Raw genomic sequence first — 14421 nt, 5'->3', positions numbered from 1 at the left:
TGGGCCGTCCTGATAACCCCGGGGCCGTTTCACCAGAGGGCCACAGTGCCCTCTGAGTGTCAGCATTAGAGTCCCCTCCGCTGCCCCACGCCCTGGTAGTGTTACCAACCCTCCAGGATTGTCCTGGAGACCCCAGGAATTAAAGATTAATCGTTAATTAAAGATTATGTCATGTGATGAAATCTCTAGGAATTCATCCAACCCAGGTTGGCAACCCTACTCCCTGGGGGCGGCCCCCTCAGAGCCAGGGACACCCCCCCCCCATTGCCATGGGGACCCTGCCCAGTGGGGCTGGGACTCGGGAGCCGTAAACATGCCCCTGCAGACGCTGGCAGACCCGGGGTGGAGCTGCCCAGCACCCTGGCACCAGCCCTGTTCAATGCTGCTATCAGTGCCCAGACCAGGCTGTGGATTGTGCTGTGACCTGGCCTGGCCTGACCCGGTCCTGTGCATTCCCACCGCTGCCAGCTCCCGCCTGCCCCAGCCATGGCCACAACCTGCCCACGCCCCTGTGTCTGCCCCGGTCCCCACCCTCCTCCCTGGCTCTAGCCTGGCGCAGAGGAGCTGTGAGAACTGGGGCAAGCAGAGACCAGGGCCTGGGGCCCATTCTGGGAGATAGGGGATGGGGGGACAGTCCCACACTGCGCTGGGGGGGCAGTGGGGCTGGCCATTGTGGGGGATAGGGGGACAGTCCCAAGCAGGGATGTGGGGGGAGGCAGGGGGGCCAGCCATGGTGGAGGATGGGGGGACAGTCCCACACTGCGCTTGGGGGCGGTGGGGCCGGCCATGGTGGAGGATGGGGGGACAGTCCCACGCAGGGCTGGGGGTGGGGTGGGGCTGGCCATTGTGGGGGATGGGGGCACAGTCCCACACAGGCCTTGGGGGGCGGGGAATGAGGGGACAGTCCCACACAGGGCTAGGGGGTCAGTGGAGCCAGCCATGGTGGAGGATGGGGGGACAATCCCACGCAGGGTTGGGGGGTGGGGTGGGGCTGGCCTATTATGGGGAATGAAGGGACAGTCCCACGCAGGGCTGTGGTGAAGGGGAGGGGAGTGGGTCAGCCATGGTGGGAGCCTGGTTAGTTTTAGTAGCATCCTTAGACCCACAAGCTGCTGAACACCCTCAGTAGCCCCCTGTGGGTGTCCAGGGTGTTACCCTGCCCAGCCCCCTCCAGCAGGGGTGTCTCCCCGAGAGATGGCACCAGGCCTCAGCCCCTGTTCCCACCCACGCCCCTCCCCAGATTGTCCACTGGGGATCCTGCTCAGACCTCTCCAGCCAGCAATGTCCTGCCAGCCCATCTCACTGGGCCCCCGCCAGCTCCCAACCAGCCCACAGAGCCCAGCCACAGATGCTCCCCCCAGCTCAGGGGCAGCTGGAGTGGGGCGCAGCTGCTCTCACCCACAAGGAGTCACAGGGAGCCCCAGAAATCACATGGAGGGCTGAGACCCCACGAGGCCTTTGACTCAGCACCCTGACCTGGCACCCTAGGCACTGTCATGGCAACAGGAGCTGGTGTCCAGACACTCAACTCTCCCAGCCCCATGCGCCCTGGAGCAGGAACTCGAGCTGGGGGCTCGTCTCCTCCCAGCCCTGGGTTCTCACATAACAGTTACCAAGATCGGGGTCCCATTGTGCCAGACACTTCAGAGACCCCAACTGAGATCAGGGCCCGCATTGTGCCAGGCACTGCACAGACCCCCACCGAGATCAGGGCCCTCGTTGCAGGCCTGCCGACAGCAATTCTGGGCCCCTGGGCAGAACGGCCAATGGGCCCCCTAGCAAGGGATGGCCCGGCGTGGCGTCACCACATGGGCATGGAGCTGGACCACGTGCAGCGGCTGTTGCACACACACACAAGCCACGCCCGCGTGGATGCCGTCCGCCTGACATTTGAGCGGTGCGTCCCAGTGAGCTGCTGCCGGCCGCGCTGCTGGGCGCACTCTTCTGGCACGGCCAGGGCTTTCGCATGCCCACCTGGCTGCCTTCCCCGCCGCCGGTACCACCCCGCACATGCCTAGGAGCCCTGCATCCCGCCCAGGTGATTGCCCCCTTTGCCCCCCGACCAGTCGGCAGGCCTGCCCCATTGTGCCAGCTGCTGTTCAGACGCGAACTGAGATCGTGAGCGTGCTGTGCCAGGCACTGCCCAGAGGGAAAGCCCTGGCTACCTGAGCTCTCTGTCCACACGACATCTACCGGCAGGTGCCCCGCTAGCTTCCTGCACCTGCCGGGGAGGTCGAATGGAGCAGGCCCCCTGCCTGAGAGGCGCTGAGAGCTCGGGGTAACCCAGAGAGGCCTCTGCCCTGTCCAAAAGAGGTTGCCTCCATGGGAGACAGACGCTCTGCTCCGTATCCCGGCTGGGGCTGCCGGTTGAGCCTGTCAGCGGAGGGGCTTGGGGCTGAGGGCGAACAAAGCGTGCACTAGGCAGAGGCTGCCGAGCCCTCTCCGGAGGCTGCACCCAGGCTAGGGGATGAGGAAAGACTGAGCTCTGAAACAGAGGACGAAGACGCAGAGGCAGAGGGAACCGGGATACATCCATCTGAGCCGGGGGTCTTGGGGCAGTTACTTCTGCCCACAGTCGCATCTGCCCTGAGCTTGGCATTGCCCGGCCAATGACAGAGGCCTCTCCGCTGATCCAGTCCATGCTGCCATGCGTGGAAAGGGCCCTGCTGTGTTACTACAGGACCTCCCTGCCTGCCCTGTCTCCCTGACGGGGCAACGCCTCTGCCCTGGGGGTCAGGAGCCAGCTGGACATGTGCCGAGACATGGGGAGAGCTAAAGGAAGGAGGGCCTGTCTCGGAGATGCGTAAAGAGCGAAGCTGTGGGGCTCGTCAGCATCAGGGGTGCTCCAAGTGAGACAGATCACAGCCTGGGCGGGGGGCGGGGGGGCGCAGTGAGCCAACCACGTCCCATGGGAGCGCATTTCTGAGACGAGATGGCTCCAGGCTGCAGCGGCCAAAGCCCGAGTGAGACCCGATAGCCGAAGATGGAGGCTAGAGAGATTCAGGGCAAACCTAAGGGGCAGGTTTGAACAGTGAAGGGGATTCTCCCTGGGGACAACTCGCCCAGGCGGTGGCAGATGCTCTGTCACTCAGAGTCTCTCAGTGCAGGCTGGGGTCTCTGTCGAGAGGCTGCGCTCTGGCTCCGTCAGGGCGGGAGGCAGGAGCCCCTGGGCAGAGCCGGTGCCCAGTGTGACACAGGAGCGCAGACAGACGGCACAATGGGCTGTCGACTCTTGGAGTCTACGAAGCTCTGCTGGAAATAAAGGCAGCTCCTGGCAGAGCCCCCAGCTCAGCTCCCACCTGGGGTCCCCCACATTCTCCAGGTGGTTGTGAGGGGCACTATGGGAAGTGGAGGAAGCACTGGCCAGTCCCCCCCAGGCTCTGGGGTCCCAGCGCCCCTGGTCACCGCAGGCAGGGAAGGGCCACGTGCCAGGCTCTGGGTGATCACCCCACTCCAGTCCCAGCCCCATTGTTCACCGTCCCATGGCAGTGGGGATGGGCCTTGGCTCTGAGGGGCCGCCCCCCAGGGAGTGCTGGTAGGGGAGGGAACCCCAACACCAGCACTCAGGGAGTAGATGGCACCAGCCCATTGGCTGCTGCCCCGTTCCCTGTGGCCGGGCACCCAGCGCTGTGGGTTGCGGTGAAACGGCTCCGGGGTTATTCATAGATTCATAGATTCTAGGACTGGAAAGGACCTCGAGAGGTCATCGAGTCCAGTCCCCTGCCCTCATGGCAGGACCAAATACTGTCTAGACCATCCCTGATAGATATTTATCTAACCTACTCTTAAATATCTCCAGAGATGGAGAATCCACAACCTCCCTAGGCAATTTATTCCAGTGTTTAACCACCCTGACAGTTAGGAACTTTTTCCTAATGTCCAACCTAAACCTCCTTTGCTGCAGTTTAAGCCCATTGCTTCTTGTTCTATCCTTAGAGGCTAAGGTGAACAAGTTTTCTCCCTCCTCCTTATGACACCCTTTTAGATACCTGAAAACTGCTATCATGTCCCCTCTCAGTCTTCTCTTTTCCAAACTAAACAAACCCAATTATTTCAGCCTTCCTTCATAGGTCATGTTCTCAAGACCTTTAGTCATTCTTGTTGCTCTTCTCTGGACCCTCTCTAATTTCTCCACATCTTTCTTGAAATGCGGTGCCCAGAACTGGACACAATACTCCAGCTGAGGCCTAACCAGAGCAGAGTAGAGCGGAAGAATGACTTCTCGTGTCTTGCTCACAACACACCTGTTAATACATCCCAGAATCATGATCCCTTTCTGCCGTACTCCTTCCTAGACAGTCTCTTCCCATTCTGTATGTGTGAAACTGATTTTTTCTTCCTAAGTGGAGCACTTTGCATTTGTCTTTGTTAAACTTCATCCTGTTTAACTCAGACCATTTCTCCAATTTGTCCAGATCATTTTGAACTATGACCCTGTCCTCCAAAGCAGTTGCAATCCCTCCCAGTTTGGTATCATCCACAAACTTAATAAGCGTACTTTCTATGCCAATATCTAAGTCGTTAATGAAGATATTGAACAGAGCTGGTCCCAAAACAGACCCCTGCGGAACCCCACTCGTTACGCCTTTCCAGCAGGATTGGGAACCATTAATAACAACTCTCTGAGTACGGTTATCCAGCCAGTTATGCACCCACCTTATAGTAGCCCCAGCTAAATTGTATTTGCCTAGTTTATCGATAAGAACATCATATATTATCAGGACGGCCCGGACGCGGGGTCCCAGCGCAGCCGTTACTGTGTGAAATGCCCTTGTGAAACCTGCCCAGCACGGCAGGAGATGCTTATCGGCAGGGACGCCCTGAGCCAGTGTGGCCTGAGAGCAGGGCAGTGATGGGGGTGGGGTGGAGGCCTGGCACTCCTCAAGCCCAACCCACAGCCCCTGCTTGCCCAGCACTGGCTCCCCTCTGCCGGTGCCCCTCTCTCCTGACCCACAGCACATATATCCTGGGTCTCTCTAAAGTGGGTCTCCGAGGGGCTGGGAGCCCAGTTCTCTGCTACCATCAGCAGGGGGGTGAACCCAAGACCCTCTATGGTCTATGGGGAGTTGGGAGCACTTTGTAGACAGCTCATTTATAAACTCTGCCAATGGCCCCTAGGTGGCAACATAGGGCAGCTCATTGATCAGAGCCCAGGCTGGGTGTGGGGATGTCACAAGCCATGGGGTGCAGGGGGGGGGGAGGAGCACAAGGGGCTGGGAGTTGATAGTGACTCTTTCCCCATCCCCAGCTTCCTGTTCCAGACCAACATAAGGGGCTGGTATGGCTGGAGCTGTCGGAGCTCACTGAGGACCCACAGCCATCACAGAGGTGGCGGGGGGTCTTTGGTTGACCCCAGGGGCTATGGGGGGGAGGGTAATGGGAACCTGCTCCAGAGTGGGGTCACTCGGTCAGGACCTGGCTCTCACAGCAGCCAGTGCTGGTTGCCTTGGGGAGGTGCCTGCCATTATTCACCTACCCTGTGGCAGGGGCAGATCCCTGCCTGACCCCAGGGGCTGCTCAGCTCCTGCCCTGGAGCCTGAGATCATGAGGCCTCACTGTTGGCCCCTGAACCTGCTGTGATGCCCAGAAAGGCCTGGCACTGCTCAGCGCTCTCGGCCCCTTGTATCCTGTGGCAGGGAGTTCCACAGGCTAACAGCACATGCTAGAATTTTCCTGACTGCTTCTGCCCATAGCCAATGTGTGCATGTACCCCTTTGTCCCTGTGAATGAGAGCCCCTCTGCTCCCATATTGAGCCAAGGCCCCAGGTTCCCTCCTTCCCTGTTGGTTGGCCCAGCCCTACCTTAGTTGGGAAAGGCTGCCTTGGTTGTGGGGTGGTCATCAACCCAGGGGAGCTTGGTGGTAGGTTATGGTTCAGTGATTGGGGGGTCCCTAGATGGGGGGTCAGTCTGAGCTAAGTGGAGGGAGGGGGTGGACTCTAGGTAGGGAGGTCAGTCTGGGCTCAGTGACTGGGAGGGCCTGGTGGGGGAATCAATCTGTCTCTGTCTCACAGCAGTCTGCCCCCCCAGATCTGCCCGAGATGAAGCTGTCCCTGCTGCTTGCCCTCCTGGGGGCCGTCTCTGCTCGCCAGCTCCGTAAGTCCCGGGGCCCAAGTCACCATGGCTACAGCCCCTCCCCCACCCTGTGGGGAGCCTGACCCACAGCCACTGCCCACAATGGGAACCTCCACCACCCCCCAGCAGACACTGCATGGACCCCATGGGCTTGGGTCAGACCCCAGCAAGCACAATACAGGGCTTTGTTACCCCAGACCTGTGCTCTCACTAGCCCCCAGCCCTATTCTGTTCCGGCCACCTGGGGCCCCTGCCCCCAATAACCATCTGCCTCACTGTAGCCCAGACAACAGGGTCCCCTGGCCCTGCAATGACCCTCTGAGCCTCTCCATCCCAGACACCAGGGTTCCCTAACCCCCCAGTGACACCCTGACCCTCTATCCCGGACACCTGTGTCCCCGGCCGCTAGATCTGCTCCCTCCTCCATGGATTGTTTGGGATCTGGGCTGCGTCTTGCAGCTGGAAGGGCCAACTGGTGTCTCTCGCACCCATCCTCAGATGAGGGCGCCCCGGAGCAGGAGGTACCAGCCGAGCAGGGCGAGGAGGAGACCGGGGAGCCGGAGCCACCGTGCCCCACAGACAGCGAGAGCTTCAGGATGACAGTGCCTGGCCAGGGGGGCCACACCTGTCGCTATGCATTTGTGAACAATTGCAAGACATTTTGGAGCGCCCAGGTGAGTGGATCAGGGGCACAGGTGGTGGGGAGGACTGGCAGATGAGTCAGAAAGTGGGGTGGGAAGCCCGTCGAGCTGGTGAATGGCCCATGGGGGCAGTGGAGGGGGCATGAGGCGGTGGAGGGGTGGAATAGGGGCGATGGAGGGGCCCATGCATGCAGTTGAGGCGGCGTGGGGGTGGTGAAGGGGGCATGAGGCAGTGGAGGGGGGGCATGGGCGATGGGGGGCCCATGGAGGCAGTGGAGGAGGCATGGGGATGGTAAAGGGGGCATGAGGTGTTGAAGGGGTGGCATAAGGGTGATGGAGGCAGTGGAGGAGGAAGGGGGCAGTGGAGGGGTTGAAGGGGTGACATGGGGGGGCATAGGGGCAGTGGATGTTGCAAGGGGTGGTGGCGAGTGGATGTGACTCTGTGCCTGGGCCCTGACTGCCCCATGTCCCCCTCCCCCTCTCCCCACAGAAAGTGTGTGCCCGCTGCTACCACGGCCGCCTGGCCTCCATCCACAACTATGCGACCAACCACCGCCTGAGCTGCATGGTGCGTGGCCGCACCAACCACGCCCAGGTGTGGATCGGGGGCTACACCTCCCGCTGGGTAAGGAGAGTGTCTGGCCCTGCTGCCCCCGTTCCCCCACTGCCTGGGCCTGGCTCAGAAACCCCCCCCCCCCCCCCGACTCCCTCATCAGGGCCCTGCCAGCTCTGAGGCTGGCCTCCCCTCCAGTGCAGAGCAGACAGGGAGATCCATTCCCCACTGCGGCGCAGTGTGTCCCCAGCCAGGACCCCGCTCAGGGCTGCCCCAGACCACCCCGTGCTTGCCCCCAGGAGGTGGGCCTGGTAGCTCAGGTGTGGGTCCAGCTGACCCCCAGATGGCTGGCAGTCTCCTTGGGACCCACTGACCTGGGTTGCCCATGAGGTGCCATGGCAGAGTCTGGTGCCAGCAAGTCCCAGGTACTTCCCAGCAAATCCAGAGCCCCTCACTGTGGCTCCTGCCCCAGCCCAACTGATGGCCCTGGCCCCTTGGGGGCTGGAGGGGAGGGGATTTCCTGGGGCACCCTGCAGATGGGACAGCACTGATCCTACCCCAGCCCCTTCCCCACAGTTCTTTCATGTGTACCCCCGCTGGGTTGACCACAGTGCCTGGAACTACTCCAACTGGGCCAGAGGGAACCCCTGGCGGTTTTGGAAATCGTGTGTCGCCATGTGCCCTGTAGGTGAGGAGCCCCCTGGGGTAGGATAGGGCGGAGATGGGGATCTAGTCACTGCTTGTGGAAACAAGAGCCCTTGGGCAGGGGAACCGCAGATCTGTGGGGCAGGGGTCCGAGGGTAGGTGGGGCTCTGGGGCAGGAGATATGAGGGGAGGTGGGGCTTTAGGGTGGGGGACAGGGAATCCAAGGGTAGGTGGGGCCATGGGGCAGGGGATCTGAGGGTAGGTGGGGGCAGGGGTTTGGGGCAGGGGATCTGGGGTTAGTGGTACTATGGAGGTCTGGGGCAAGGGATCTGGGGTTTGCTGTGGGCTGGGTGCCAGGTGCCAGCTGGGAGGGCACTAACCCCTCTCTCTCTGCCAGGTGGTCAATGGAGCAGCGTCAGCTGCGGGACTCGCCTGCCCTTTATCTGTGAGTACTGAGGGGGCTGCTCCCCCCATGGGGTTCCACTGCCCCCACCGCTCTGCTGGCCTGGAACTCCCCACTCTGCCCTGCTGGAGGCGCCCCTGCTCCCTGGACTCGACTCTGCTCCCAGCCTTGTCCCGGCTCCCCGGGGGGGCAGCCCCCCCTCGCTCATTGCCTGTGACTCCCTGCAATAAAACAATGCTGCACTCATCACCCCCAGCTGTCGCTCCTTCCAGGCCCAGGACACCCAGGGCCCTCCCTGGGGCTGGACCAGGGCAGGGGGAGGGCAAGAGGTGGCCCGGGGGGAGAGGGGCTGGGGATTACCCCCACCCAGGGATGGAGGCGGGAGGGAGAGTTACTGCAGTACCGGGCATTAGGGAGCCCACTAGTGGGAACTGCGTCCAGGTCAGGGGTACCCCCAGCCCTTGGGACATTCCTAGCAAGCAAAGGGCTCAGAAACGCCCAACAAGAATGGAGCTGAGGACTGCAGCCTTGCCACAGGCCGCGCCCGCAGAAAGTGCCAGCTTTGTGGGGACTTGCACCCGGTCTGCGCACCCCATCGTGGGGAGGAGATTTCTCACAGCAGAGGCTCTTCAGTCCGGCAGGGGCTGGGCACGGTCTGCACCAAATTCAGACCAGGAACAGGGGGCATGTTTTTAACATGGAGGATCCTCTTCCCGTGGGCCGGTGAGTTCTCCAGTGCCTGGGGGCACCCAATGAAAACCGGACGCCTGTCTCAGACAATGCATCATGCTGGAGCTGCTGGGGGAGGGTCAGGCCGTCAGACAAGATGGGCACAAGCCGGGCAGAGCGGACCAGGGGCTTCCGGTGACCTCTGGAGAAGACTAAGTGCAGAGCTGGGTTAAGAGCAACAGAGGGTCCTGTGGCACCTTTGAGACTAACAGAAGCTGGGTTAGTTCCTCGTTAGCATTTATGTGATTTCAGGGAGGAAGGCGCTGGTAGGGTTACCATATTTAACAAATAAAAAAAGAGGACCCTCCATGGGGCCCTGGCCCCACCCATTTCCGACCACCAGCCCCACCCCAACTCCACCCATTCCCTGCCCCAACCTCACCCTGACTCCGCCCCCTCCTCCCTCCCATTCCCAGCCACGTGAAAAGGGCTGCCCGAGTGCTACCGGCTTCACAGTTTGCCAGGCAGCCCCCAGACCCTGCGCCCCCGGCTGGCGCTTCCCCAGTGCAGCTGGAGCCCGGGAGGGGAAGCGCCCGGGAGGGGGCGCAGGATCTGGAGGCTGCCTGGCAAACCGTGAAGCCGGTAGCGCTTGGGCTTCGGGCAGCCCCCATGCCTCCGGACCCTGCACCCCCAGCCGGGCACTTCCCCTCCAGGGCTCCGGCGGTGCAGGGTCCGGAGGCATGGGGGCTGCCCAAAGCCCATAGCGGTCGGCTCTTAAACAGAGCCGAAGAGTCAGGGGAGGAGCAGAGCCGCCGCGGCCGGAGGCTCTGCTCCTCCCCTGACTCTTCGGCTCTGTTTAAGAGCCGAGCTGCCCGAGCGCTATGGGCTTCAGGCAGCCCCCGTGCCTCCAGACCCTGCGCCACCGGAGTCTGGGAGGGGAAGTGCCCGGCCGGCGGCTGGGGTCCGGAGGCTAGGGGGCTGCCTGAAGCCCATAGCGCTCGGGCAGCTCGGCTCTTAAACAGAGCCAAAGAGTCAGGGGAGGAGCAGAGCAGCCGCGGGAGGGGAAGTGCCCGGCCGGCATTTTCCCAGACATGTTCGGCTTTTTGGCAATTCCCCCCGGACGGGGGTTTGATTGCCGAAAAGCCGGACATGTCCGGGAAAAACCAGACGTATGGTAACCCTAGGCGCCAGGGCATCCTGTTCCCTCACTTTTACAAAGAAGCACAGAAATAAAATCTCTGTAGTAAAAGAGAAGGAAATAGGGGGATTGAAATACACCCTGCTGATAAGGGGAACTATACCACACACACACACACACACACACACACACACACACACACCCCGCCGCGCACCCTGGGTGCAGGGAGAGGGAAAGGCTGGATTTATACCGACCGGGCTATACAAAAACCTAGAAAATCAAGTATCTGTAAAAATACCCCAGCGTGACCCACCACCCTGCTGCTGAAGAGGAGTGCCTGCCTGGCTGGAGCTGATGGTGACAATGCTGGGCTGGAGGGACACAGCTGGGGATTGGCTGGGGCTCAGCCTGCACTCCTAATTCCCTTTCCTCATTCCCTTTTGGGGGGGGAACAGCCCCTGAAGATCCTGGCTGGGGGTGGGGGGTCAGATGGAGGACTCCACACCGGCCTTGGCCAGGGGGGGTGAGTCAACATGTTGCTTTTCCTGCTCCCTCTCCCGGCGCTGGTACTCCCGCAGCACTACCAGCGGACTGAGGAAGGCCAGGAGGATGACGATGATGAGGCCAGTGTTCACCTGGATGGGAAAATCAGGTTCTGAACAATACAGAAAGTGGGGGTCAATAAAGTTCCCCCAGGCCCTGTAAGGGGCACGCCCTGTCTCTCACTGCGGGTTGCCAATAAAGTTCCCCCTCACCCCAGACGGGGCACCCCCTGTCTCTCACTGCAGGGTGTCGATGAAGTTCCCCAGGCCCCAGATGGGACAGGATGTTGTACTTAAACTACTACACAGGATCTTTTCAGGGGGAATAAGGCAAAATGCCACATTTATTAGTAATACATGTATTTGTTAATACTGTATCATATGCATATGAGATATATACATATACACTAATGCACTCACATACACACACACACACACACACACACACAAGCATGCTCTGTCTTGTTGTTGTTACCAATTAGTTGCTCCCCTTAACTGCACTGGCCAGGTGAGTTAGATGAGGGAGGGGGTGGAGCTGGGCTTCTGCCGATCTGGATCAATGCTCCCATGTGACAAGACGAGACCCGGGGTCCTCTGCAAGACACCTCACTTTTATAGCATCTTCCCTCTCATGCAAATCTGTACCAGATTCAAAATCTGTGTCTGTGTCCATTGGTCCTTTGTGCTGCTTCCTTCTGGGGGTTGTCCCAATGCTGCTGCAAAGAGGGTGTTTCCAAAAGAAGGTGCTGGCTTCTAACCCCCGAGGCCATCAGTATGTCTGATCTTCTTTAGTGAGCCCACTTGACACGTTTTAGCATCCTTGGGTCTGGCTCCCAGCCCCTCTCCAACTGTTGCAGCTGTTTGGAGGTGCTGCCTTCCATGCCTTCCTCATTCACACCTCATTCATTCAACAGGGCAATTGATTAAGAGAGTGTGTGGGGCGCGGGGGGGGGGGGGGGAGAGAGAGGGAGGGGAGATCTTGTTCTACTGCTAGCAAAAAGACATTTTTCTTCTATCTTATTCTATCCTTAGGGGCTATAACATTATACCAAGGGCAAGGCAAAGTTTCTACATGAGGCTTTGATACAAAGTTTCCATATACCAAGGCTCATCAGTACAAAGTTTCTATATTAGGCCTTGATACAAAGTCTCATGAAGACAGAGGTCACACATGGGTTGACCCACTACAAGGTTATATGAACAGGCACAAGGTAAAGTCATATGAAAATGATCAGAGATTTATCTACAAGGACACTCACATAGAAGGGGTCATCGCTGAGCGGTCCCTTGATGAGTGCGAAGCAGGGGTACTGGAGGAGTGACACCAAGGCCGACAGGCCCATCACCAGCCCATATAGCTTCCCGAAACGTTCCAGTGGGAACCTGTGAAGAGACGACTCAGCGGCGGGGGGAGGAAGGAAGGACAGTGTTACAGATGTGGGGGGCACTGCTGTGAGACAGGCCAGAGGCATACCCTGCCCCACTGTCCATTGCAGGGCATCTCCTTGCCCTGTCAGCCTTCCCCTCCATTTCCTCCACCCCATCCCTGCCCCCCTGCCCATTGGTAGCCCCCTGCCACCTCCATGTCTAGGATCTCCCCTCCCCCAGCCCGTGCGCCCCGGGTGACTCACGCGATGGCCAGGAAGGCGGCGTTGCCCCCGTACAGGAAGGAGCGGCTCAGCACCTGCAGGATGAAGGTGGCGTACTGCACAGGCATCACTGGCACGGAGGCACAGACCGAGAAGGCCACACACTGCAGCACCGTCACAGCCAGCGACAGGATGCAGGAGTGCAGGTCCGCCAGGGAGTCCGAGCCACCTGACAGACAGGAGAGACACTGGCAAGAGGCAAGGGAGAGACATGGGGCACTGCTGCTGGGAAGCTCGCACTCTGGGGTCCCAGATGGGCATAGGCTGCAGGGAATCCTGCAGTGCCAGGATCCCAGATGGGCACTGCTGTGGGGAAGCTTGCAGCACTGGGGTCCCGGATGGGCACTGCTGTGGGGAAGCTTGCAGCACTGGGGTCCCGGATGGGCACTGCTGTGGGGAAGCTCGCAGTACCGGGGTCCCGGATGGGCACTGCTGTGGGGAAGCTCACAGCAGCGGGAGGAGCAGCAGTAGGCAGAGCTGGGTCCAGCAGCTGGCGACGGACGGGGTGATTACCTTTGGCACTGCCATCCTTCCTCCTCCCACGCTTGTGCCGGTCTAAGATGAGCCCATTCCAGGGGACGCACAGGACCTCACAGAGCTGGGTGAAGGCGAAGGCATTGGTGTAGGTGCTTACTGAGAACAGAGACAGGCAGCAAGGCATAATGCTTGAGACTTCACCCCACATGCCCTGGTCACTTCCTGATCCACTGGACAGGAGGGGGGCCTGTATTGGCCAGGCACTCCTGGGTCCCGCACCCAGCCCTCGGTGACCTTGGCCAAGCTACTGCCCCTCCCCCTGCCTCAGTTTCCCATGGGTGACAATAGTACCAACCTTGTCAGGTCACCCGAGACGCTGGGCAGGAAGGGCCAAGGGTTTGTACTTATTCCAGCCTCCCTCCCCTGCTCTGGAACCTGCCCCATTCCCCCCTTCAGTTCTCCTCACTCCATCCATACCAATAAGTACAATCCATTCATCAGACAGCAGGGGGCAACGCTGCCCAGCTCAAAGACACCTCTGCCTACTCCAACACGGCCCCACCTCCAACTTTACCAACAAAATCTCTCCATCCCTGCCTGCTCCATTCCCTCCGTCCTTCCCTCCATCATCTCTCTCCATCCCCACCTGTTCCATTCCCTCCATCACCTCTCTCCATCCCCACCTGTTCCATTCCCTCTGACCTTCCCTCGATCATCTCTCTTCATTCCCGCCTGCTCCATTCCCCTGTTCTTCCCTCCATCATCTCTCTCCATCCCCACCTGCTCCATTCCCTCCATCCTTCCATAGACCATCTCTCTTCTCCTCTCTGCCTGCCCCATTGTTCCGTTCTCCCCCTTCCCCTGTACTCCCAGCTGTGGCAGGCTGGGTGCCCCGTACCTAGCGTGGTGTCGCCGGCAGCCAGGTGCTCCAGCATGGGGTTGAGGGTGCCGATGAAGAGGTAGTGCCGCAGCTCCATCACCGACAGCCACATGAGGTGCCAGAAGAAGAGCTTGGAGAAGACACAGGCACGGAAAGACATGCCGGGGGGCTCTCCGTCAGGGCCGGCTTTAGGCCGATTCGGCTGAATTGGGCCCTGCGCTAAGAGGGCGCCACAGCTCTCCACCCTGCCCCCAGCTCACTTCCCCCTCCTCCCCTCCCCTGAATGCTCTGCCCCCTGCTCCTACCCCTCCCCTGCTTCACACGAATCAGAGGTTTGCGGGAAGTCTGAAAAGAAGCAGGGGCGGGCAGGCAGCACCAGATAACCCGGGGTGGTGGGGGGCGCGAGAAGGGCTCCAGGGAGGCACGGCCTAGTCCAGCCCCAGATCCGGCCGAGTGCGCCGGCCCCTGCGGCGCGGCTTCGGCCCCCGGCCCGGCCCCCGCGGCGCAGCTTCGGCTCCGGCCGCCAAGGGGCTCTGGGCCGGACCCAAGCCCGGCGAACACGGCCGGAGTGCGGCTCGATTCCTGGCGGGGGAGGAGGGAGTCCTTGAGTTGCCAGGGCCATGGCAACCCAGCCTGGAGCATCACTCCCCCACAGGCCAGGGTCATCAGGGTAGGGCACCCAAGGAAAGTACCTGTAATTGGTTGCCAGGAGACAGGGCTTTTAAGCACCACCCAGGATGGAATGGGAAACA

At 60.6% G+C, this 14421-nt stretch overlaps 2 protein-coding genes across 2 annotated transcripts; one reads left to right on the top strand and one right to left on the bottom strand.

The window, feature by feature from the left end:
• The first annotated feature begins 5266 nt into the window (after positions 1 to 5266).
• On the top strand, positions 5267 to 8551 carry LOC112060008 (bone marrow proteoglycan-like). Its single transcript, XM_024108264.3, has 6 exons — positions 5267 to 5328; positions 6028 to 6093; positions 6571 to 6746; positions 7204 to 7338; positions 7843 to 7954; positions 8309 to 8551. Exons 2-6 carry the CDS (start codon positions 6039 to 6041, stop codon positions 8365 to 8367), a joined length of 537 nt encoding a protein of 178 aa, XP_023964032.2. The 5' UTR covers positions 5267 to 5328; positions 6028 to 6038; the 3' UTR covers positions 8368 to 8551.
• A 1620-nt stretch (positions 8552 to 10171) lies between these two features.
• LOC122173395 (equilibrative nucleobase transporter 1-like) lies at positions 10172 to 13840 on the bottom strand. Its single transcript, XM_065591355.1, has 5 exons — positions 13688 to 13840; positions 12826 to 12945; positions 12295 to 12481; positions 11923 to 12046; positions 10172 to 10756 (listed from the first exon to the last, which is right to left on the bottom strand). Exons 1-5 carry the CDS (start codon positions 13827 to 13829, stop codon positions 10607 to 10609), a joined length of 723 nt encoding a protein of 240 aa, XP_065447427.1. The 5' UTR covers positions 13830 to 13840; the 3' UTR covers positions 10172 to 10606.
• Between the last annotated feature and the right edge of the window lie 581 nt (positions 13841 to 14421).

The sequence above is a fragment of the Chrysemys picta genome, chromosome 4 (assembly GCF_011386835.1).
Source record: "Chrysemys picta bellii isolate R12L10 chromosome 4, ASM1138683v2, whole genome shotgun sequence".
Classification (NCBI taxonomy): domain Eukaryota; kingdom Metazoa; phylum Chordata; order Testudines; family Emydidae; genus Chrysemys; species Chrysemys picta.
The sequence above is the reverse complement of the archived record's forward strand: the minus strand, read 5'-3'. Positions and strand labels throughout refer to the sequence as shown.